The sequence below is a fragment of the Sphaerodactylus townsendi genome, linkage group LG02 (assembly GCF_021028975.2).
Source record: "Sphaerodactylus townsendi isolate TG3544 linkage group LG02, MPM_Stown_v2.3, whole genome shotgun sequence".
NCBI classification, from domain to species: Eukaryota; Metazoa; Chordata; class Lepidosauria; order Squamata; family Sphaerodactylidae; genus Sphaerodactylus; species Sphaerodactylus townsendi.
The window spans coordinates 98525693-98544620 of NC_059426.1; the positions used below are offsets into that span (position 1 = coordinate 98525693).

At 41.9% G+C, this 18928-nt stretch overlaps 1 protein-coding gene across 6 annotated transcripts in view; it reads left to right on the top strand.

The window, feature by feature from the left end:
* The first annotated feature begins 6884 nt into the window (after positions 1-6884).
* The window catches only part of CCDC34 (coiled-coil domain containing 34), a 38257-nt gene continuing 26213 nt past the window's right edge, over positions 6885-18928 (top strand). For 4 of the 6 annotated variants that reach the window (XM_048486566.1, XM_048486561.1, XM_048486563.1 and 1 more), the window contains exons 1-3: positions 6885-6929; positions 7401-7639; positions 18472-18601. In XM_048486566.1, the coding sequence (XP_048342523.1) occupies positions 6900-6929; positions 7401-7639; positions 18472-18601 (399 nt within the window). In that variant the 5' untranslated portion in view covers positions 6885-6899. Of the gene's footprint in view, positions 6930-7112; positions 7239-7350; positions 7640-18471; positions 18602-18928 lie in introns of those variants that run through there. The other 2 variants (XM_048486564.1, XM_048486565.1) reach the window with 2 other exon arrangements.

Below are 18928 nucleotides of genomic sequence, written 5' to 3' on the forward strand. Positions count from 1 at the left end.
TCGGACGACGGCGCTCCACGGCGCCATCTTCGCTGCTGCTCAGAAGTCCGCTTTGTTAGCGAGCGGTCCAGGGGGGGTTCAGGAGTGGGCATCATGTCACGCCGCAATTCAACCCCCCCAGCGTACTCGTGGTGTGGAAACGGTCCCAGTTTGGGGAAGAGGCTGGACTCACAGAATCAGGATTGGTAATCATTTCATTTGATCAAAATATTTCTGATTTTCCTTACACTGAAAATAGTTGCAGAGGGTATCTGTGTTGGTCTGCGGTAGATTCGAGTCCAATAGCACCTTAGAGACCACAAGATTTTGGGGGTATAAACTTTCAAGAGTCCAAGCTCCCTCCACCAGTACCTGATGAAAAGGAGATTTGTCACTCAAACATTTTAATCCCCCCCCCCCCCAAATCTTGTTCATCTCTAGATTCAGCACATTAAGAAGAACGAGGCTTTCCTGGACAGAATGGAATAGAGTACTGGATGGAGAACACACCATGGATATCTCTGAAGAGGATAGCAGCTCTCAAACTCTCAGAGATTGCACAAGTGACAAAAGGTTCAACCCATGAAATGTCACCTGCAGAACCTCAGAGGAGACGTGTGGTAGTGGTAGGGGACTCCCTGCTAAGGGTGACAGCAGCAATTTGCAAGCCTGACAAGATGTATTGAGAGGTGTGCTGTCTCCCTGGGGCAAAAATCTGTGATGTCACAGAGAGGCTGAGAAGATTGTCAAGCCCACTGATGATTATCCCTGACTTTTTATCCATGTCGGAACAAATGACACTGCTAGACATAGCTTTTACAAAATCAAAAAGGATTTTGAGGCTCTCGGAAGTAAGCTAAAGGAACTGAATACACAGGTTGTCATTTCATCTCTACTTCCAGTTGAAGGACATGGGTCCAGGCGGGAAAGAAGAATAGTGGAGGTGAATAAGTGGCTTCACAGGTGGTGCCGCCAGGAACGTTTTGGCTTCTTGGTCCATGATCTGCAGTTTCATGAACAGTGGCTACTGGCAAGGGATGGGTTACACCTCATGGCTGTAAGGAAAAACATTTTTGCTAGGAGATTGACAAACCTTATCATGTGGGCTTTAAACTGAGTGAAGTGGGGGAGGGAGACAATATTCAAGTGGAAAGGAGTTCACCTAGTACTAGAGAGAATAGGCTGAAGGTTATAGGCAGAACTGAGCGAATAATTCAAAAACCCAGCAGTGAGGGGGATAAAACCTTAAATAAGCACCCAAGGGTGATGAACCAAAGCTTTAGATGTCTCTACACTAATGCTCAAAGCATGGGTAATAAATAGGATGAACTGGAACTCTTAACACAGCATAATAAATTTGATAGAATAGGCATCAGTGAAACCTGGTGGGATGAATCTCATGACTGGAATGTACAACCTATTCCAGAGAAATAGATCAACTAGGAAAGGCGGTGGAGAAGCTCTATATGTCAGGAATGATTACACCTGTGAGCAGGTCCATGACTTAAATCCTGGGTACCAGGTTGAGAGCATCTGGGTAAAAATTAAGTGGGAGAAAAACTGTGATCTCATTATGGGAGTCTATTACAGACCCCCCCCCCCCCAAGCCAGACTGAAAAGTTGGATGATGCCATCCTGGAGCAGATGACCAAACTTGCACAAAGAAGAGAAATAGTAGTAATGGGAGATTTCAATTATCCAGATATTTTCAGATTCAAACTCTGCCAAAACGACCAGGTCCAACCATTTTCTCACTTGCCTTGCATACAATTTCATGGTCCAGAAGGTGGACAAGGCGACAAGGGTATCAGCTATTTTAGATTTGCCCCTAACCAACAATGATAACCTGATTAATGGGGTGGAAGTGGTAGGATCCTTAGGTGGGAGTGACCACGTTCTCCTAGAGTTCGTTATACAATGGAAAGGGGATGCCAAGTCTAGTCAGACATGTGTTCTAGACTTTAAGAAAGCTGATTTCAGTAAGCTTAAGAAACTCCTGGATTAAGAAACTCCCATGGTTAAGAATACTAAAAGAGAAGGGAGTACAAGATGGATGGGATTTTCTAAAAAGTGAGATCTTGAAGGCACAATTTCAAACAGTTCCAATGAGTTTGTATTAACATTTGCATTCGAAGGTAAAGAGTTAACATTCGATGGAGCGGAATGGATGCATCAAGTGATGCAAAGCGGTTGAAGATCAGCACAGCAAATTTGCAAGATTGAATAGCAGGAGAACTTTTTTCAATGAAGAAGTCATTAATTTTGAGTTTGCTTGCTGGAGGAGAGCTCTCCTCCACATCTCAAGGTTGTTTGCTAACAATCATCAGGTTTAAACATAAAAGCACAATAGCTTTTAAAACTGGCTCCTCAAGATGAGCTAAGCAATTAAAATGCCTCTCCCGAGACAAAAAAAATAGATAGAAGATTGAAAATGGTTTAAAAAAACCTATTTAAAAATCTATTTAAAACTGGTTAAAACAACGTTTGAAGTGGAGTGCTCACAAGTTAAGTGTCTTGGCTTGGCTCCATGTTAACCAAATAGTTAAAAATGCCTAATTCAAGGCAAATTAATAAAGATGGAATTAAAAATTGTTTAAATCCTATTTGAACCTGTTAAAAATCCCTTTAAAATAAATAATTAAAACAGCATTTAAAACAGCGTTTCATCCAATTCAAGTCTCATTATAGTCATTCTAAAATAGGCAATAAAGGAGGCGGCTGGGAGGACACTCAGCTCCACTCCACAAATACAAACATTAGTGAAAACATTCTAAAGATTAAAATAATACTAAGAGTAAAAGGCTTAAAACATAAACGAAATTAAAACTTATCTTAGAAGGTGGGAGAGCTCGGCGAAAAGCAACTGCTCAGGACAGCAGAAACTGGAAGTTGCCCTGGCACTGTTCATGATTCTTCATGCATTTGGTTTAAAGGAGGAGTTGGGCTATACATTTAAAAGAAATCACTATTTAGGTACACAAAGATAAGTCAAATTTAGAGTCGCAGATATAGTTGTTTTCCACTTCTGCATAAACATAATTTTCAAATATGCATATCTTATTTAATGTTGTCAATACAAGTCCTGTACTTCGTTAGTTAATGGGAAAAAGCTGAATAAGCAGTTCATCTTTTTAAGTTGAAAATATTTTTAAAACAAATGTGTTAATAAGCTTTATCTAAAAACTTGCTATGGAATGGTGTACCTTTTAGGGCCTTAATCATTAGAGAAAAATATGGTAAATGTCTACTTTGTTCCTCTTCTCACTCCATGAATAGGATTCTACTAGTGCTTCCCCTTGTTACAACAGTTGTGTGACTACTGTCAAAAGACCAGGGATGAGGTGCTGCCCTGTCTTATAAATCCTGGGTTCTTTTTCCAGATACTCAAAACCCGCTGAGTTTTCCAAAGATTTTATTGAAACACAGAAAAACAGAAAAATGTTATAATACATAGATTTCTCAGCTACAGCATCGTTCCAAGCATGTTCTTTGTTGCAGACCTGGGTTCAGGAGTTGCTTTCTCCTGCTTGGCCTGGATCAGAATCCCCTTGGTTCTCTCCCCTTGGTTCTCAGGTAAACTCCGTTTCCTGGCCCCCCCTGTAAATCAGCCTCTTTGATCTACAACCGTTTGGCCACTTGCTTCCTTTGTGTAATTTTATTCAAAGCCTTTAGTCTTCCTACATCCAGAGATCAAAGGTTAGTATGAATCTGCCTGGTACTGAACAACTGCTTCCCAACTACTTTGTTGTGAATACATGAAGCTGCCTTATACTGAACTAGACCTTTGGTTCATCAAAGGATGTATTGACTACCCAAAAGACAGGGCCTCTCCAAGGTCTCAGAAGTTGCTGGGGATTGTACCTGGGACCTTCTGCATGCCAAGCAGATGCTCTACCACTGAGTCACAGCCCTGCCCATCTCCTGTGAGGAAGGCATGGACTACTTCATGACTTCAGATGTAAACAAAGCTCATATGTGCTGAGAAGTCTTGTGCTACTGATGAGGGCTATTTTTCTGTGATCAGTCCAATATTGTCCAAGTATATATCACTGATTTAAGTGGACTTTGAGTTGGAAGCAGAGCCATATGACCAAGATAGAGACAAGCTTTGTATGCAGAATGTCCTATGTTAAACTCTTACTGTCTGTCGGTGGATAATACTGGGTAGACGGACCAATACCCTGACTGTTACAAGCAGCTTCATAGTTTATATGGCTCTCTACTATAAGACTGCAAACAGCAATGCTAAATACACTCTGGAATATACCTTTCTGAACTCATTGGCTGTTACTATTAAGCAAATATACATAGGCATTCTTAGTAAAGTAATACATACACATATAGTACCTATTTTGTGGTACCACAGTCACTCATTCTGGGCAAACTGTGCCTGTGTATGGATTGAACAGGTATTCTTGCAGTCATTTGCTCTTAAATCAGTGAAAATGGTTCATTTTTCTTCTGTCTCCTAAATTGTGAGGTATTGCTACTTAAAATCATAAAGCTTTCTTCTTTCTGTTAACATTCCACTACTCAGTCTTGGGATGGGGGTGGGGAGGCTGGAGCTCATTATTCTTCTTGCTCCTGCAGTGGTTCTTACAACACATACCTCAGAACCACACAATTGTATTACAGACTGAAATAGCTGTGGTATTTTAAAAAAAACAACCTGCATATTTCAGTTATAATTTTCCCTTAGGAATTGGTTAGGGTGGAGGAAAACAGGTGTCCAGCTGATGAAATTGTGGTGCTCACTTGAGGGTCTATAGGCCCATTCTTGTATAAGTGAGTGCTATTTTGTTAATGAAATCCATAATAACAGTATTTTGTTCCCACTATTGGATAATTTTTTTTTGCCAAGTATGGCATGTTCTGGGGTATCAATAAATTACACATTCTAGTCTGTAAATATGTTAATCTCCCAAGATTCTAATGAAAGACAGAGTTAAGTATGACATTCATTGTCCAGTCAAAATATTTGTTTTAATCAGTTGAGCTACAATTAATAAGAAAATGGAATATGCAGAGCAATAGGGAAAGCCTAAATCCAGCTCATTGTAAATGTTGTCCCAGTGACTGAATAGATTGCTGATTACCTGGGTGTTTAGGAGTTACAACAAAATGTGAGCAAGAGTAAAAGTGCAAGAAGTTGTGTTGTACCTTCCCTCCATATTCTGCTGTAATCAGCAAGCTTCTTTCTATCTAGCACTTATCTAAATGTTGTTGGAATGTACGTTGTTTGGGCAACATGGTTCTTTCCCTAGTTCTTACAAAAAGTATGGGACAAAGCAGTTCAGGTTTTTCCTTTTCTTTTCAGCCTCCATCAGAAGAAGTTTTTATTAACATTAAAACAGAAAAAAACATTAAAGCCCTTAGTTTTTTATTTCCATAGGATACTTTGTAAGCAAAGGGTTGAATCAAATGGCAAGGATGGTGTATAAGAAGTCTCTCCATGTATTATTCCACACAACTCTTGCTCAACTCAGCTTGAGTAGATCATTCCTGCAGCCGGGAATTGTGAAGCTATAACTATGGGCTTATGGTGTACATGTATGTAGTGGCTGAGAACCCAGCTTAAAGAGATCGTAGTTCATACTGAAGCTATGAGAAACCTTTGGGATCATGTTTAAATTTATTTTCAAGCAACAGGAAATTCATATGGTCCTCTTTGAAAGGGATTTCTAGACTAGTGATTCCTAAAACTTTTTGGTATTGTGACCCAGAAGTCCAAATTTACTTCATATGGTGACCCATCCAGGGCTGGTCCAAGGTCTTTTGATGGTCTAGGCAAATTATGAACTTGACACCCACCTATTCCAGCATTCCATTTTCTGTAGTGCCCAACCAGATGTTTTTGAGAAACCAACACCATACAAAAGGTGCAGCTTGTCCCCATTATGAGTTCATTTCTTCCTCTGCCATCTGGTTCACAGCAAGAGTTTGAGGAGGTACGCTTGGAGGCATGAGTTTGAAAATATATGTGAAGATGACAAATGGTGGTTAAGAAGTTGACAGCAAGGGGCTCAGTGCAAAACATCTCCCACAGCAGGTAGCGGGCAGTGAGGTAGGTTGGGTAAGAGGTTCGGCTGCAAAAGGAACAGCACCAAACAAAGCCCCTGCATGAACCTGCCTTTTTATATCTTCTGGTTTTTCCATAGCATACTGAACAGTTCCTACCCTCTCTCCCTTTTCAGCTATTACCATGACATTTCTAGTTTCTAGAGGGCTATCCTCCCCTCAGTGTTGTAACAGAGGGAGGGGAAATGAGAATGCTAGAAGCTGGCAAGGAGAAAACTAAGAGAAGGATGCAAAGAGCAAGAGCAGCCATTGGGAAGGGCTGCTTTGCTTCACAACCTAATTTTGGGTCCCGACTTACATGTCAGAAAGCACTGGTGCAGACCCCGACAGAACCCAAAAGATGAAACGATAGTGTTTATTAGAAGGTGTGAACCGAGACACTTGCTACTAGAGTCACTGATCTTCCACCTTAGTTGATTCGCCTTTGTTCACGCAGTTGTCATGACTGACTGCTCCTGCCCTAAAACAAGGACATTCTCTCCCCGATCTTGTCCCAGCGATATGTCTCATAATGAACCTTGAAGTCATGGACGTCGCTCATGAGTTACATCCTTAAGACAACAAAAAAAGTGCCTCCGTGTTCCCCGTGAAGCCTGGTTTAAACATTATTTCCGGTTGCAGTATAATCAAGCAGCGTTGTATCCCGTGGGCTATTGGAAGCATGATCTTGCTCTTATTTAATGGGAGAGGCTATTTTTCTCTGTATGTGTGTTTTAATGGGGTGGGGGGGCTATTAGTGTCCGAGAGGGTCTGTCGAAGGACCTCAGACACCCAACCCTGAGCCGTCCGGACTAAGACTGTTCCTCGGGCTGTGGCTTGTTGGGGAATAAAAAGTACCCATAATGACGACGGCCACCGGCGTCATTGTTGAGGTAATTTGATCTGTGATAATGGAGTTGGGGGAAGGGCGGAAGGCGAGAGGCCAAGGGGCGGGTGGCTGGATAGAAAACGAGAAAGAGGGACAAGGGGAGCTTCTCGGAGGGAATCGGAGGAAGAACCTCTCGTCCTCCTGAAAACGTAACGCGCAAGGCAGTAGGTGCCGCCGAGGCAGGCCGCGGGTAGGCTGGAGGCGTCCTCGTTACCATGGCGCCCATCGGGTTTGGTGATTGGTGGAGCCAGCTGGGCCGCGGGGACAGCTGGGAACAGACCAGACGCTGTGGCTTTCAAAACGGCGGCCTCAGGTAGAACGAACAGTCGCTTTTCACTTCTCTTTCCTTTGGACCGTTGGCGGGGGCGGGGCTTTTGCGAGTGGGCCGGGCCTCTTGGTCCAGGGGAGGGATAAGGAGGGCGGGGAGGCGGCCTTGAGGAACGGCTGCGGCTGAGCCTCTTGTTTCCCTTCGCAGATCTCTGTCGCCACCATGCCCCTTTCCGTGCCCCCGAAGAGCAGGCGGGGAGCACCTTGTTCTGTTCGATCCTCCCCTGCTAGCTCCGAAGATGAGGGGGCCGGGAAGTCTTCCACTTCCTCCCTGCTGTCACCGAGTTTCCATCAAAGTTTCCCAAGATTATACCGCAAGGAGCAGGAGGAAAGTACAACATCAGCTAGCAGGGGAATGAGCATCTCTCAAAGGAGTATACACCATAGGTAATGTGATTGAACCGGCCTTTTAATTGCAGTTCTTTCTTTCACATTTTAGGCTGCCCTAAGTTAGCTGTGGATACGTGTAGCACAGCAACTGAAATGAGGGAGCTTCTCAAACTTTATCAGATTCTTTTCTGGAGAGCATTATGTAGATATGGTACAGCTTGAGCAGAGATCCAAAGGTAGCACACCCTCAGAAGGACCATCAAGACTTGTGAATCTGGCCATTCTTTTCTGCCCCTGTCCGTTTCTCTGTTGGGAGCTGCACATGTACCATATTGTGCACTAGGTAGAATGTCGTTACTTTAATGTTTCAGCTGAATATGTGTGGCACACAATGTCCCGAAAGGATTGGTTCCACTCTATGCATTCAAATTTGTGGACTTGAGTTGGAACCTAGGATACTTAAGTTAAACATCATGTTTGGGTTTGATTACCCTTCATGTTTTCTACATTACAGAAGTCTGAATACTATATATACATACTATACCCCTCAATGAGTACTTTGCTCAACGAATGGGAATCTACTGGTGGTCCCTGGCCGAAAAGATTTCTGGCTAGCCTCAACCAGGCCCCAAAAGATATCTGACTAGCTTCAACCAGGGCATTTTCTGCCCTGGCCCTCTCCTGGTAGAACGCTCTGCCTGGTGAGATCCAGGCCTTCTGTACATAGCACAAATCCACAGGGAGTGTCAGATGGAGCTGTTCCACCGGGCATATGGTTGAGGCAGCTATGGTTTTCCATCTAGGCCTTTTCCCTATCTTTATCCCCATCTGTTACTGGACATCTGCCACCTCTTTCCCTTGATGCCTGAGAAACTGTATAGTTTGCATGGTAGATGTTCATATGATTTTACTGTCCTGTTTTATGGATCTTAACTGTAAGTTATTTTAAATGATGGTAGCTTCCCCGAGCCCATGAAGAGAAGGGCAGGGTACAAATCTAATAATAAATGAATTAAATACCTCTTACAACACTTAAAACAGGAGTCTCCAACTTTTTTGAGCTTGTAAGCACCTTTGGAGTTTTGAGACAGTGTGGTGGGCATTGCCACAAAATGGCTGCCATGAGTTATACTTTCAGTCACACAGTGATGATCCTTGTACTGTATTGGCAGCTGCTGCTAAAGTATCATTGTTGGGGGGAAAATCTGCAAATCCAATCAACCCCTCAATGGCCTTGGTCCTGCGCACTGTCTGAAACACTTGGTAGGCAGCAGGAAACGTGAGTGTGCCCACAGGCATCATATTGGAGATCCCTGGTGTAAAGGTTGCTCAAGTTTTAATGTTTGCAGTGTTTTATTGGAACACTGACTGGGCTTTACCAATATATGCACTTCATACATGTTGAGGCAATGTGTGCATGAATATCATGCATCCAATTTAGCACAACCTCTGAGTGTAGCACTAAAAAATAGGGCAAAAACTCTGGACAATGATATCATGTACAAATAGGGGAGATGTGGAAAGTGGGAGTGACTCCCAGGCTTGTTGGAAAAATAAGAAAAATTAGATGGTAAAATGAAATGCTGAGATCTTATGAAAGTACCTCACAAGATCCTGACAGCCATTTTGATCGCCTAGGCAGCTGCAGACATTACTGATATAGATTGTGGTTGCCTACATAATCCAAAATGGTTACCAGAGTTTCATTTTAAAACTGGAAATGAATGGGGGAAAGAAAGGATGGGCAGGGCAAAAAAGCAAGATAGGAGATCTGTGTGGAAGATGAAGAGAAAGGGGGAAAGCCACTGTGGGTGCCAGGTGAAAGGAAGGAAGGACAGGAGTAAAAGTGATGTATCAATTGGGGAAACTGAAAAGTAAGAGGAAAGAAGAGCAGGGGGAGAAGATGTGGGGGCCTGTAATGGGGAAGAACTATGAGGATACTGTGAGGAGGCTTGGCAAGATTCCCGTTTGTTATGGGGTCCCTGGTAGTTTATGTCTAAGTACAAAATATAATGTGCTTTGGTCTTGAACCCCATTATGTGGCTGTAGGTGTTGCTTCCTACAACGTATATCATGGGGTTTTTGTGGGATAAGGCAAGAATTAAACATTTTAATGTTATAGAGCACTATATTTGATATTAATTGGAATTGATTTAATATACACAGAAAAACAATAATATATATTTTGAGTTAATTTTGTGTATCCTACCATTACATTTGTAAGGACTTTTGTTAGACCACAGCAGTCGTAGGTTACTGGCGGAATGGTCAGTACTGAGGTAGCAAGGTGTAGTGTCAGACTAGGATGTGTGAGAACCAAATTTGAATTCTAACTCTACCATACAAGGTTGCTAGGTGACCTTGGGACCATCACTGTGTCTCAGCCCAACCTGCCTCACGATGTTGTAAATGTTTTGAGTCCTCTTTGATGAGAAATATGGGATGTAAATATAAAATTATATCCTTGGCTACAAAATTGGTGTACTTGGCACCTAATAAACAGATTGCCTTTAAGTGATAATATTTAATAATAGATGTTTGCTATCAAGTGTAAATGCAGAAATTGTGAATAGCTTAAAAACACATTTTGAGGTTCTTTATATTTGAATCTTTTTATTTACTTGAATCTTTTAAATATGTTTGGTGTTGCATCCTACTTCTAGACACAGTATTTATAGTCTCTGCTCATTTACACACAAATAAGATCCCAGCAACTTTTTGTTAATATTTGATGTTGAACTACTAGACAATGCAGCATAATGAAACCAGGACCCACTTGCTATGTCACAAAGCCCCCAACTGTAAGTTATACCTTGTGCAGTTCTAAGTTTTGTATGCATTTAATTTTATAAAGGAAACCATTTATTTTATACTTATATGCACAGATTTCAGAATTGTGTGATGATCACAGTTGGTCGTACTTTTTTTTTTTTTTTTTAAATCAGCCTTAAGGGTGTATCATCTGGGTTGAAAATTCTATGCCACTGTCAGCAGGGCACTGACAAATACAAAAGCTAGTACTTAGAGTGAAACTATTTGTTAACAATCTTTTTTCCAACAATTTTTTAAAACCAAAAGCAAAATTAATCAGTGGGATAGAGCAGAGTAAGAGTTTTCTTAATCATTTTGGTTATTTTTTTCTCTTTTAGTCTTCCCTTCCTAGTTGCTGTAGAGCAAAAAATTGATGTTTGGGGGATATTTGGGTTTATGTGTGGCTTGAAGGGAAAGGTTTAAACATGCCCAAGCAGTTCCATTAACCTCAAGTCCTTCTGCATCTGTTTTTGATTTGTAATAAAAGTTTAAAGGAAGAGTCATGGAATTTGTCAGTCATTGTGCAGTTTGGCCCTTAACTCCCAAAGGGTATTAGAATGGTTTATCAACTTCTAGAATCAACTGCCAGGAAGGCTGAAGAGAAAGGTTATATTCACAGAAGGATTTGAAACATGGACAGGTAGTAAAATGTTATCTTAATATTGTTGAATTATAATTTACTACCTTTAGTTAAGTGATAGTAACTTCCTGAAAAGTACTGGAAAAATATTTTAGATTCTTAAGCACTACCATCATGTTTGAACAATGGACCTGCTCAGAGCTGAAGAAAATCGTCATCTTATCCAACAGGAAACTTGGCCAAATTTTTGGATACTTAAATGTGAATGTATCACATTTATCTTTCTACAAACCTGAAAGGGTTTGCAGAAAAATCAGAAACAACAGATTCCAGACTTCAGTTTCTGTCAGTAAAAGGCAGGGAGAAGGGGCAGAGCCTTTTCCAGGCCTATTTTGGCCTTTGAGGGAAGACTCACTGCAGCCTTGCCTAGCTAGGGTTGCTGGAGATGTGGTTAGGCCTGGAGAGGGGAGTGGCCTCAGCAGGGTATATTGTCATGTAGCGTACCCTCCAAAGCAACCGTTTCTAGATGAGAGCAGATCTCTCATCTAGAGTTCAGTTGTAATTCTGATGGGTCTCCAGATCCAACCTGGCAGTTGACAACCCTAGGCCTAGCAGCATATGGGTGATACCACCTGACTTGCATGTCCCAACTAGGGCTGGTTGCTTGCTAATGTTCAACAGCAGCCTATGAATGTTAGTGTGGTATAGTGGTTAGAACTTCAGACTTGGTGTTTTTGGATGTCACATACATTCAGCCTAACTTACTTCACAGCATTGTTGTGTGGATAAAAAGGAGAGGGGATTAATATAAGCTGCTTTGGTCCCCATTGTGGAGAAGGGCAAAGGCTACAGGGAGGGAGGTGACAGAAAGCTTAAGGCAGAGGGGCAAATAAAGGTATGTTGGGTGGGAAGGAGAGAGGGTTACCAATCCAGGTCGGCAAATGCCTGGAGATTTGAAGGGTGCAGTCTAGGGAAGATGAGATTTGAGCAGGGGAAGGAAGGTAAATTTACCTCGGAAGGGTAAATTACCATAGACATCACCCTCCAATGCAGCCATCACCTCCAGGGGAACTAGATTGCCAACCTCCAGGTGAGGGGTGGAGATCACATGGAATTATTACTGATCTCCAGATGACAGAGAACAGTTCCCCTGAAGAAAATGGCTGCTTTGGAGGGTGGAGTCTATGGCATTATACTCTGGTGAGGTCACTTCCCTCACCAAACATCACCCTTCCAAAATCCCACCCCAAATATTCAGGAATTTCCCAACTTCAATCTGGCAACCCTAAGGGGAAACTGATTTCTGAGGTTAGGCGGTCTGGGAGTGACACCGCTGCTGCTGTGGGACGGAACTGGAAGCAACTGGGTGGTTGATTGTGGCCATAAACAGAAAGTGATGTGTGGGGAGACAGAGAGAGAAAGTGTAAGGCATGGAGGAGAGGATAAGAAAACAGGGAGAAGGAGGGAGAAATAAGGAACAGAGAAGCAGGGTGGAGAGGGGAAGAATAAAAGGTGGGTGGAATGGAATAGCTGCTCCCCCAAGTTTCTTGCAGGTTCCCACCTGTCAATGTAATTCTCAACATGTCAGGTCTGTGGATATTTAAATCTGGAGACTGGAACAATGAGAGACAAGAAAGATCTTTCTACCAACCTGGAAAATGCTTGAGGTTTGCAGGGGGGAAAAGCAGCACCTGTAGCTTTAATAAAATAATGCCCTTTGTGTCTGTTTCTGGGCAACCACAACAGTATTGCCAACCTTCAAGCATTTGTTTCTGTCACTACAAGCACAGGTGGAGGCAGCGCCCTTTCTAGGGCTGTTGTAGCCTTTGCGGGAAGATATATTGAGACTAGGCCTCTAGCAACCACAGGACAATTTGTTCCCCATGACTTGAATTAGTCCCCTGGATTTGGCTTCTGGCTACTGTTAAACAGAAGGTATCCCCCAAATCAGTTAGACTTTCAGGGCCTTTCCCCACTTACCAATTGTGGGCCAAAGGGTGTCTACCCCGCGTTTGTTAGACTCCGCAGCTTTTGAGCACGGAGAAGTTGTTCCCCACATCATTTTGCTCTTCGGGAAATCTTCCCTAAATAATGCGGGGTCAGAATTGCAGCGTTCCCCAAGAGCACGTGTTCCGCTGCAATCGCAGCCATCGGAGGGCAGGTCTCTGTTTTGATTGGCTGGCACGCCGTTTCGAAGGTTGGACTCTTTTTTTTTAGTCATCGACACGTGCACGTGTCATTATAACGTCGCCAGTCGCGTTTTGTCCACCTCCTGTTCTGGCTTCTGATTGGCTCGTTCCTTGCAGCACACTAATATCTGTGGAACTAATATCTGTGGACGTGGAGTTGTTGATTCACAATTTTGTATTTACGTGTGCTCGACTAGACGTTCAGACAACAACGGTTTTGTAAATGGAAATGGCAGAAATAGAAAAGAAAATTTGTGCATGCGCAATGCACATTCACTGTCCTGCCGTGGCCTGATTGGATGGAAAGGGAACGTCACCGGGAACGGCACAAAATTTAGTTTCGCTTTCCACTGCCAATGTTCCCCACAATCCCGCGCTCGGTGCGGGGTACTCCAAAATGTTGCTCTTCCGACCGGTCCAAAAATGACGCGCGCTAAGGGGGCGGAACAGCGCCAGAATTGGGGTGGCCGCGTTGCTGTCGCTGGTGCCGTGGGGAGTGCTGCAGAACCCCGGGTCATTTTGCCAGATTGGCCCGCAACAATTGGCAAGTGGGGAAAGGCCCATCCTAGAATCTGGGAGATCCAGGTTCAAAGGACCACTTTGTCATGGAAACTCATTCAGTGATCTTGGGCCAGTTATGCAGGGGTGTTGTGAGGGGAAAAAAGGATAGGAGAATGATGTAAGCTGCTTTGAGTCTCCATTGTGAAGAAAAAGGGGGCATAATTTAAGTAAATAAATATAGCTATAAATATAGCTGAATAAAGCTAGGTGGACTGGCAGGTGGGAAAAAGAGAAGAAAGCAGGAAAAGAGAGAGGCTCTAGTGTAGCGGCTGTCAATGAAGGCGGAGAGGGCAATGAGATCATACCCATAAGCCCTTGCAGACAGTTGCTTATCCTTTCTGGATTCTAAACAAATTGCTATCAATCACGTGTGGCTTTTCCAGTCTGTTATGTGATACTGCCTTATACTGAATCAGAGCATTGATACTTCCTGTTCTAACAAGAAATCTATTCTGCATATGCAGAGCCCTAGTAACAGAATTTCTATACTGTTATTATGTTTACTTATTTTGGTAATGGCAGTTGGTCAAGTAGTCTTATCTATAGTCATTATTATGACATTTTTAAATACCCCAGTGCCTCCAACAGACCCTTTGTTTGTTTGTTTTAAACAAAATGTTCAATTTTTTTATCTTAGTCTGTGTTCTAAGCTCAGCAGAACGATATCCAGAACCTACAATAACATAAAGGGAAGGTGTGCTAGAATATGCAAGGGTGTGCTTGAACATCATATTGATTAAAAGTACTAAATAAAGGAAGCAAAAAATCAAGAGGTACACAAATACTCCTGCCCCAAACAATCTTTGTTTTGCTGAAATAATAAATTTGCTTAATGTAAAGCAAAGTTAAAAGAATATTAACACTAGTGGGAGCGGGGGTGGATCAGAATTCTAAGAAGATGATAAAAAGTGAAGATGAGCTTTTCCATTTGCCTTGGACAGATAAGTTCCAAATTGCATTTTCTCTTCTGTTGGCTGTTTGAACACCAGAGAGGCAGCTAGGTTAGTCCTATCTGATTGTTTCCAATATGTTTCCAGTATGCAAAGCATATTATCTCTTCTTCAGCCCGCAGACAAAATTTGCCATGTACCAGCAAAATCAAAAAGTAGTTAATTATAGCTTAAGTTTTCTGCTCTTCGTTTTGCTGTTCAGATCAAAATAGGAAGAGCAAAAGGAAAAATTATGTTCTTCAGCATGCTAAGGCCAGATGTGTAGGCACTACTAGAACAGAAAGATATTGCATACATGTATTAGCTATAGGTGGGAAAGAAGAAATCTAAACCAAACATGGGATGCAGATGAGCAAAATAACTCAGAGTAATTAACTGTTTTACAAAACACATTACAGGAAGATGAAGACAAAAACAACTTTCTAAACAAAGTCACACCCTTATAAGCCTATTAATTGGTCTTGAAAGGCTTTAACTGCTCAGGATTGGTTAACAAGAATCTTTGGGAAGAATATCTTGACAAATTTCAAATTAGAAGTCACTAAAAAGAGTTGTCTTCCATGACCCCTGAGCAGAGGCATATTTGCCTAGGTACATGGGGTACTCTATGTCCCCTGGCGCCCCCATTTGGTCACGTGGGGGGCACAAACATTTCAGGTACGTTTGTTCGTACTTTTTAGTGTTTTTTCACTTTTTGCCCAAAAGGTGGGGCAGTTTTCAGGCTAGCAGCACCACAATTTCAGGGTATCATCAGGTGACACTCCTGATGATACCAGCCAAGTTTGGAGAGGTTTGGTTCAGGGGGTCCAAAGTTATGGACTCCCAAAGGGGGAACTAATAGAAGATGGGGCTACCCTTTTGAGGGTCCATAACTTTGGGCCCCCTGACCCAAACTTCACTAAAACTAGGTGGTATCATCAGGATAGTCTCCTGCTGATACCACCCAGGTTTGGTGAAGTTTGGTTCAGGGAGTCCAAATCTATGGACCCCCAAAGTGGGTGCCCCATCTCCCATCCAATGGGAGCTTATAGTAGGTGGGGCTACCTTTTTGAGGGTCCATAACTTTGGACCCCCTGAACCAAACTTCACCAAACCTGAGTGGTATCATCAGGAGAGTTTCCAGAAGGTAGCCTGAAATTTTGGTACTGCTAGCTTAAAGATTGCTTCCCTGACAGGCACCCTCAAATTTTCCCTAGATTCTCCCTTTAAATCCACCCCCTTTGAAATTGATTTAAAGGGAGAATCTGGGCTCTCTAGATTTAAAAACATTGAAAGTATTGTCAAAGGCTTTCACTGCCGGATTCAACTGGTTGCTGTGGGTTTTACAGGCTGTGTGGCCGTTGTCTGGTAGATCTTGTTCCTAACATTTCGTCTGCATCTGTGGCTGGCATTTTCAGAGGTGTATCACAGAGAGAAGTCTGCTGTAAGAGAAGTCTGGACACAGGTTATAACAGATTTCTCTCCGTGATACACCTCTGAAGATGCCAGCCACAGATGCAGGCAAAATGTTAGGAACAAGGTCTACTAGACCACAGCCACACAGCCCAGAAAACTCACAACAACCAGCATTGAAAGTGATGCTGTTTGGGGGTTGGTGGGGAATCTACCCTGAAGCAGTATCATTTTCAATGTTGTTTAAACTAGGAAGCCCAGATTCTCCCTTTAAGGTGGATTTAAAAGAAGAATCTAGGCTCTCTAATCTAAACAACAATAAAAATGATGCTGTTTGGGGAGTGGGATTGGAATCCACCCTGAAACAGCATCACTTTCGATGTTGTTTAAACTAGGGAGTCCAGATTCTCCCTTTAAGGTGGATTTAAAAGAAGAATCTAGGCTCTCTAATCTAAACAACAATAAAAATGATGCTGTTTGGGGAGTGGGATTGGAATCCACCCTGAAACAGCATCACTTTCGATGTTGTTTAAAGTAGGGAGCCCTGGGTATGGAGATTTGTGAGGTGGGGAATGTTCTATAATGTGATAGTGACTTTGAGATGACCTGGTGCAAAAAAATCATTCTTTTGTTGTGGGGAGGTGGTCGCCCATGCCCCCCCCCCCCAGAAAACTCAGATTTTCCCCCAGGCCCCATTTCCCTAGCTGTGCCTCTGGGAGAGAGCCGTGTATGTTTTGCTAGAAGTGTGGGGAGGGGGGTGATTTGTGAGAGATGATGCTGACATTTGTTTGGTAAATGTTTTGCTGGGGGTGATTTGTGAGAGATTTAAGCTGACCCGAATATAAGCCGAGGCACCTAATTTTACCACAAAAAATGGTAAACTTATAGACTCTAGTATAAGCCTTCGAACTTGACTCAGTGGCAGCTAAAAACAGAAGATTTGGGAGCAAGATGAGATAGAGTTGCTTAACAGAGTTTGCATTAGGGATGAGCAGCTTTCCAGCACTCTAGGAACACAAATGAACCACTGTTTTCCTCCAAATGTAGAATAATTCTGGGAGCCATAGCCATTCCAGCCTAAACTTTGATCCAAAGAAAGTCTTTGTCTTCAGCAACATCAGTATTTGGCAGTAAACTACTGTATGAAGAATTGTGTTCATCTAGAATGCAACACACCAATAACCCTTAGGAGAGAAATGCCTTGGTTTCTTTTAACACATACACACACACACACACACACACACACACACACACACACACACACACACACCCCAACCTAGTTGTAATGCTATGCAGGCTGTCCTTACAGCTTGTTTTTACGGCTCTCTGGTGAGTTAGAAAAAAAGCAGCAACATGCTTACCGGATTCCCACAGCAGCCCCAGATCTTGACGCCATCTTGGAATTACCGTATATACTAGAGTATAACCTGAGGGGGGCTTTTTCAGCATTAAAATGTGCTGGAAAAGTTGGCTTATACTCGAGTATATACGGTACGTGCTGTTTCTCAGGCTAACTACCTACCTCATAGGGTTGGTGTGAGGACAAAATTAGGAAAGAGTTGGTGGGGAGAGAACCATGTATATTTTGCTGGGGTGGGAGGTGTTTTGTGAGCTGGTGCAAAAAATCATTGTTTGGCCGTGGTGGGGGAGGGTGGCCATTCATAGCGGGGGGGGGGGCAAACTTTGTCCTTGGGCTCCAGTTTGCCTATATATGTCTCTGCCCTAAGGGTAGGATTTAAATAAAAATACATTTCTCAGGCAAAATTTTAGATGCACAAAAAGTTTTCCAATACATACTCCCTAGAAATCCAGTTTACTTGTTTGAGAGGTTTCCTTTTTTTAAAAAAAATGTAATGCTTTATTGATGGGCTATTTGGGCTGGGCTAGAGTCTTTGTGATGTTCAGAGTCTGAGATATTGCAAATATATTTTTGACAAAATACAATTCAAATATAAATAATGCAAAATACTGCCTTATTCTGCGCAAAATTTTGAGTGCACTAAAATGAAAACACTGAAAATGTAGGATACGTTTCCAAAAGAATCCAGATGAACAGAAAACAAGAAAATAAAATAAAAAATGTAGTTTATGGAGAAAAAGAAGCAGCCCAAATATTTTATGCACAGCAGATTATGTAATCTGTCAAAAATATTGGACCAGGTAAAATATTTTTGAGGTTTTAATTATGCACACTGATTTGCATACTTGCAAAATATTTTTACTTTGTTTTCTCATTTTAAATAAATATATTGCTATTTCATGTTGCAACTTTATTTTACTTGTGTTATTTATATTCCATTTTTCTCATTGAGACAAGAGTGATTACTGTTTTAATTATTTATGGTTTGTTTGAAAATCATATCCCTTTAAACTGGTGTGTCTAATTACTTATTTGCTATTCCATAGTGCTGAACACATTAGAAATAAAAAGCAACAAAATCAGTCACCTGTGGCAGATAATCTCTCTCCCTGGGAAGAGTGGTTCCTTTGCAAAGAAAAAGAGCTACGTGCTCGCTTACAAGCACAAGTTTTGGAGGTGAATGCTTCAGATTATTTTCTTTACATTTGGCAGCAAACTATGAGCATCAAAATACAGGTTCTTGTTAAGTCTGAAGAACATTATGTTGAACTTTACATTTTACATTTTAATTGTTTTAGACATACTTTTTATGTTGCTGTAATATGATGATTTGTTCATTTGGTTCTATGTGGATAATGTATATCTGCTAAATTTTATGATTAACTGAAAATATGGTATATTTTGCTTACTCAGTTGTCTCATAATGATCCAAGTTCAAATATCGTATAATATATTGATATAATTTGGGCATATCAATATAATTTGTATTTTTTAAATTCATGA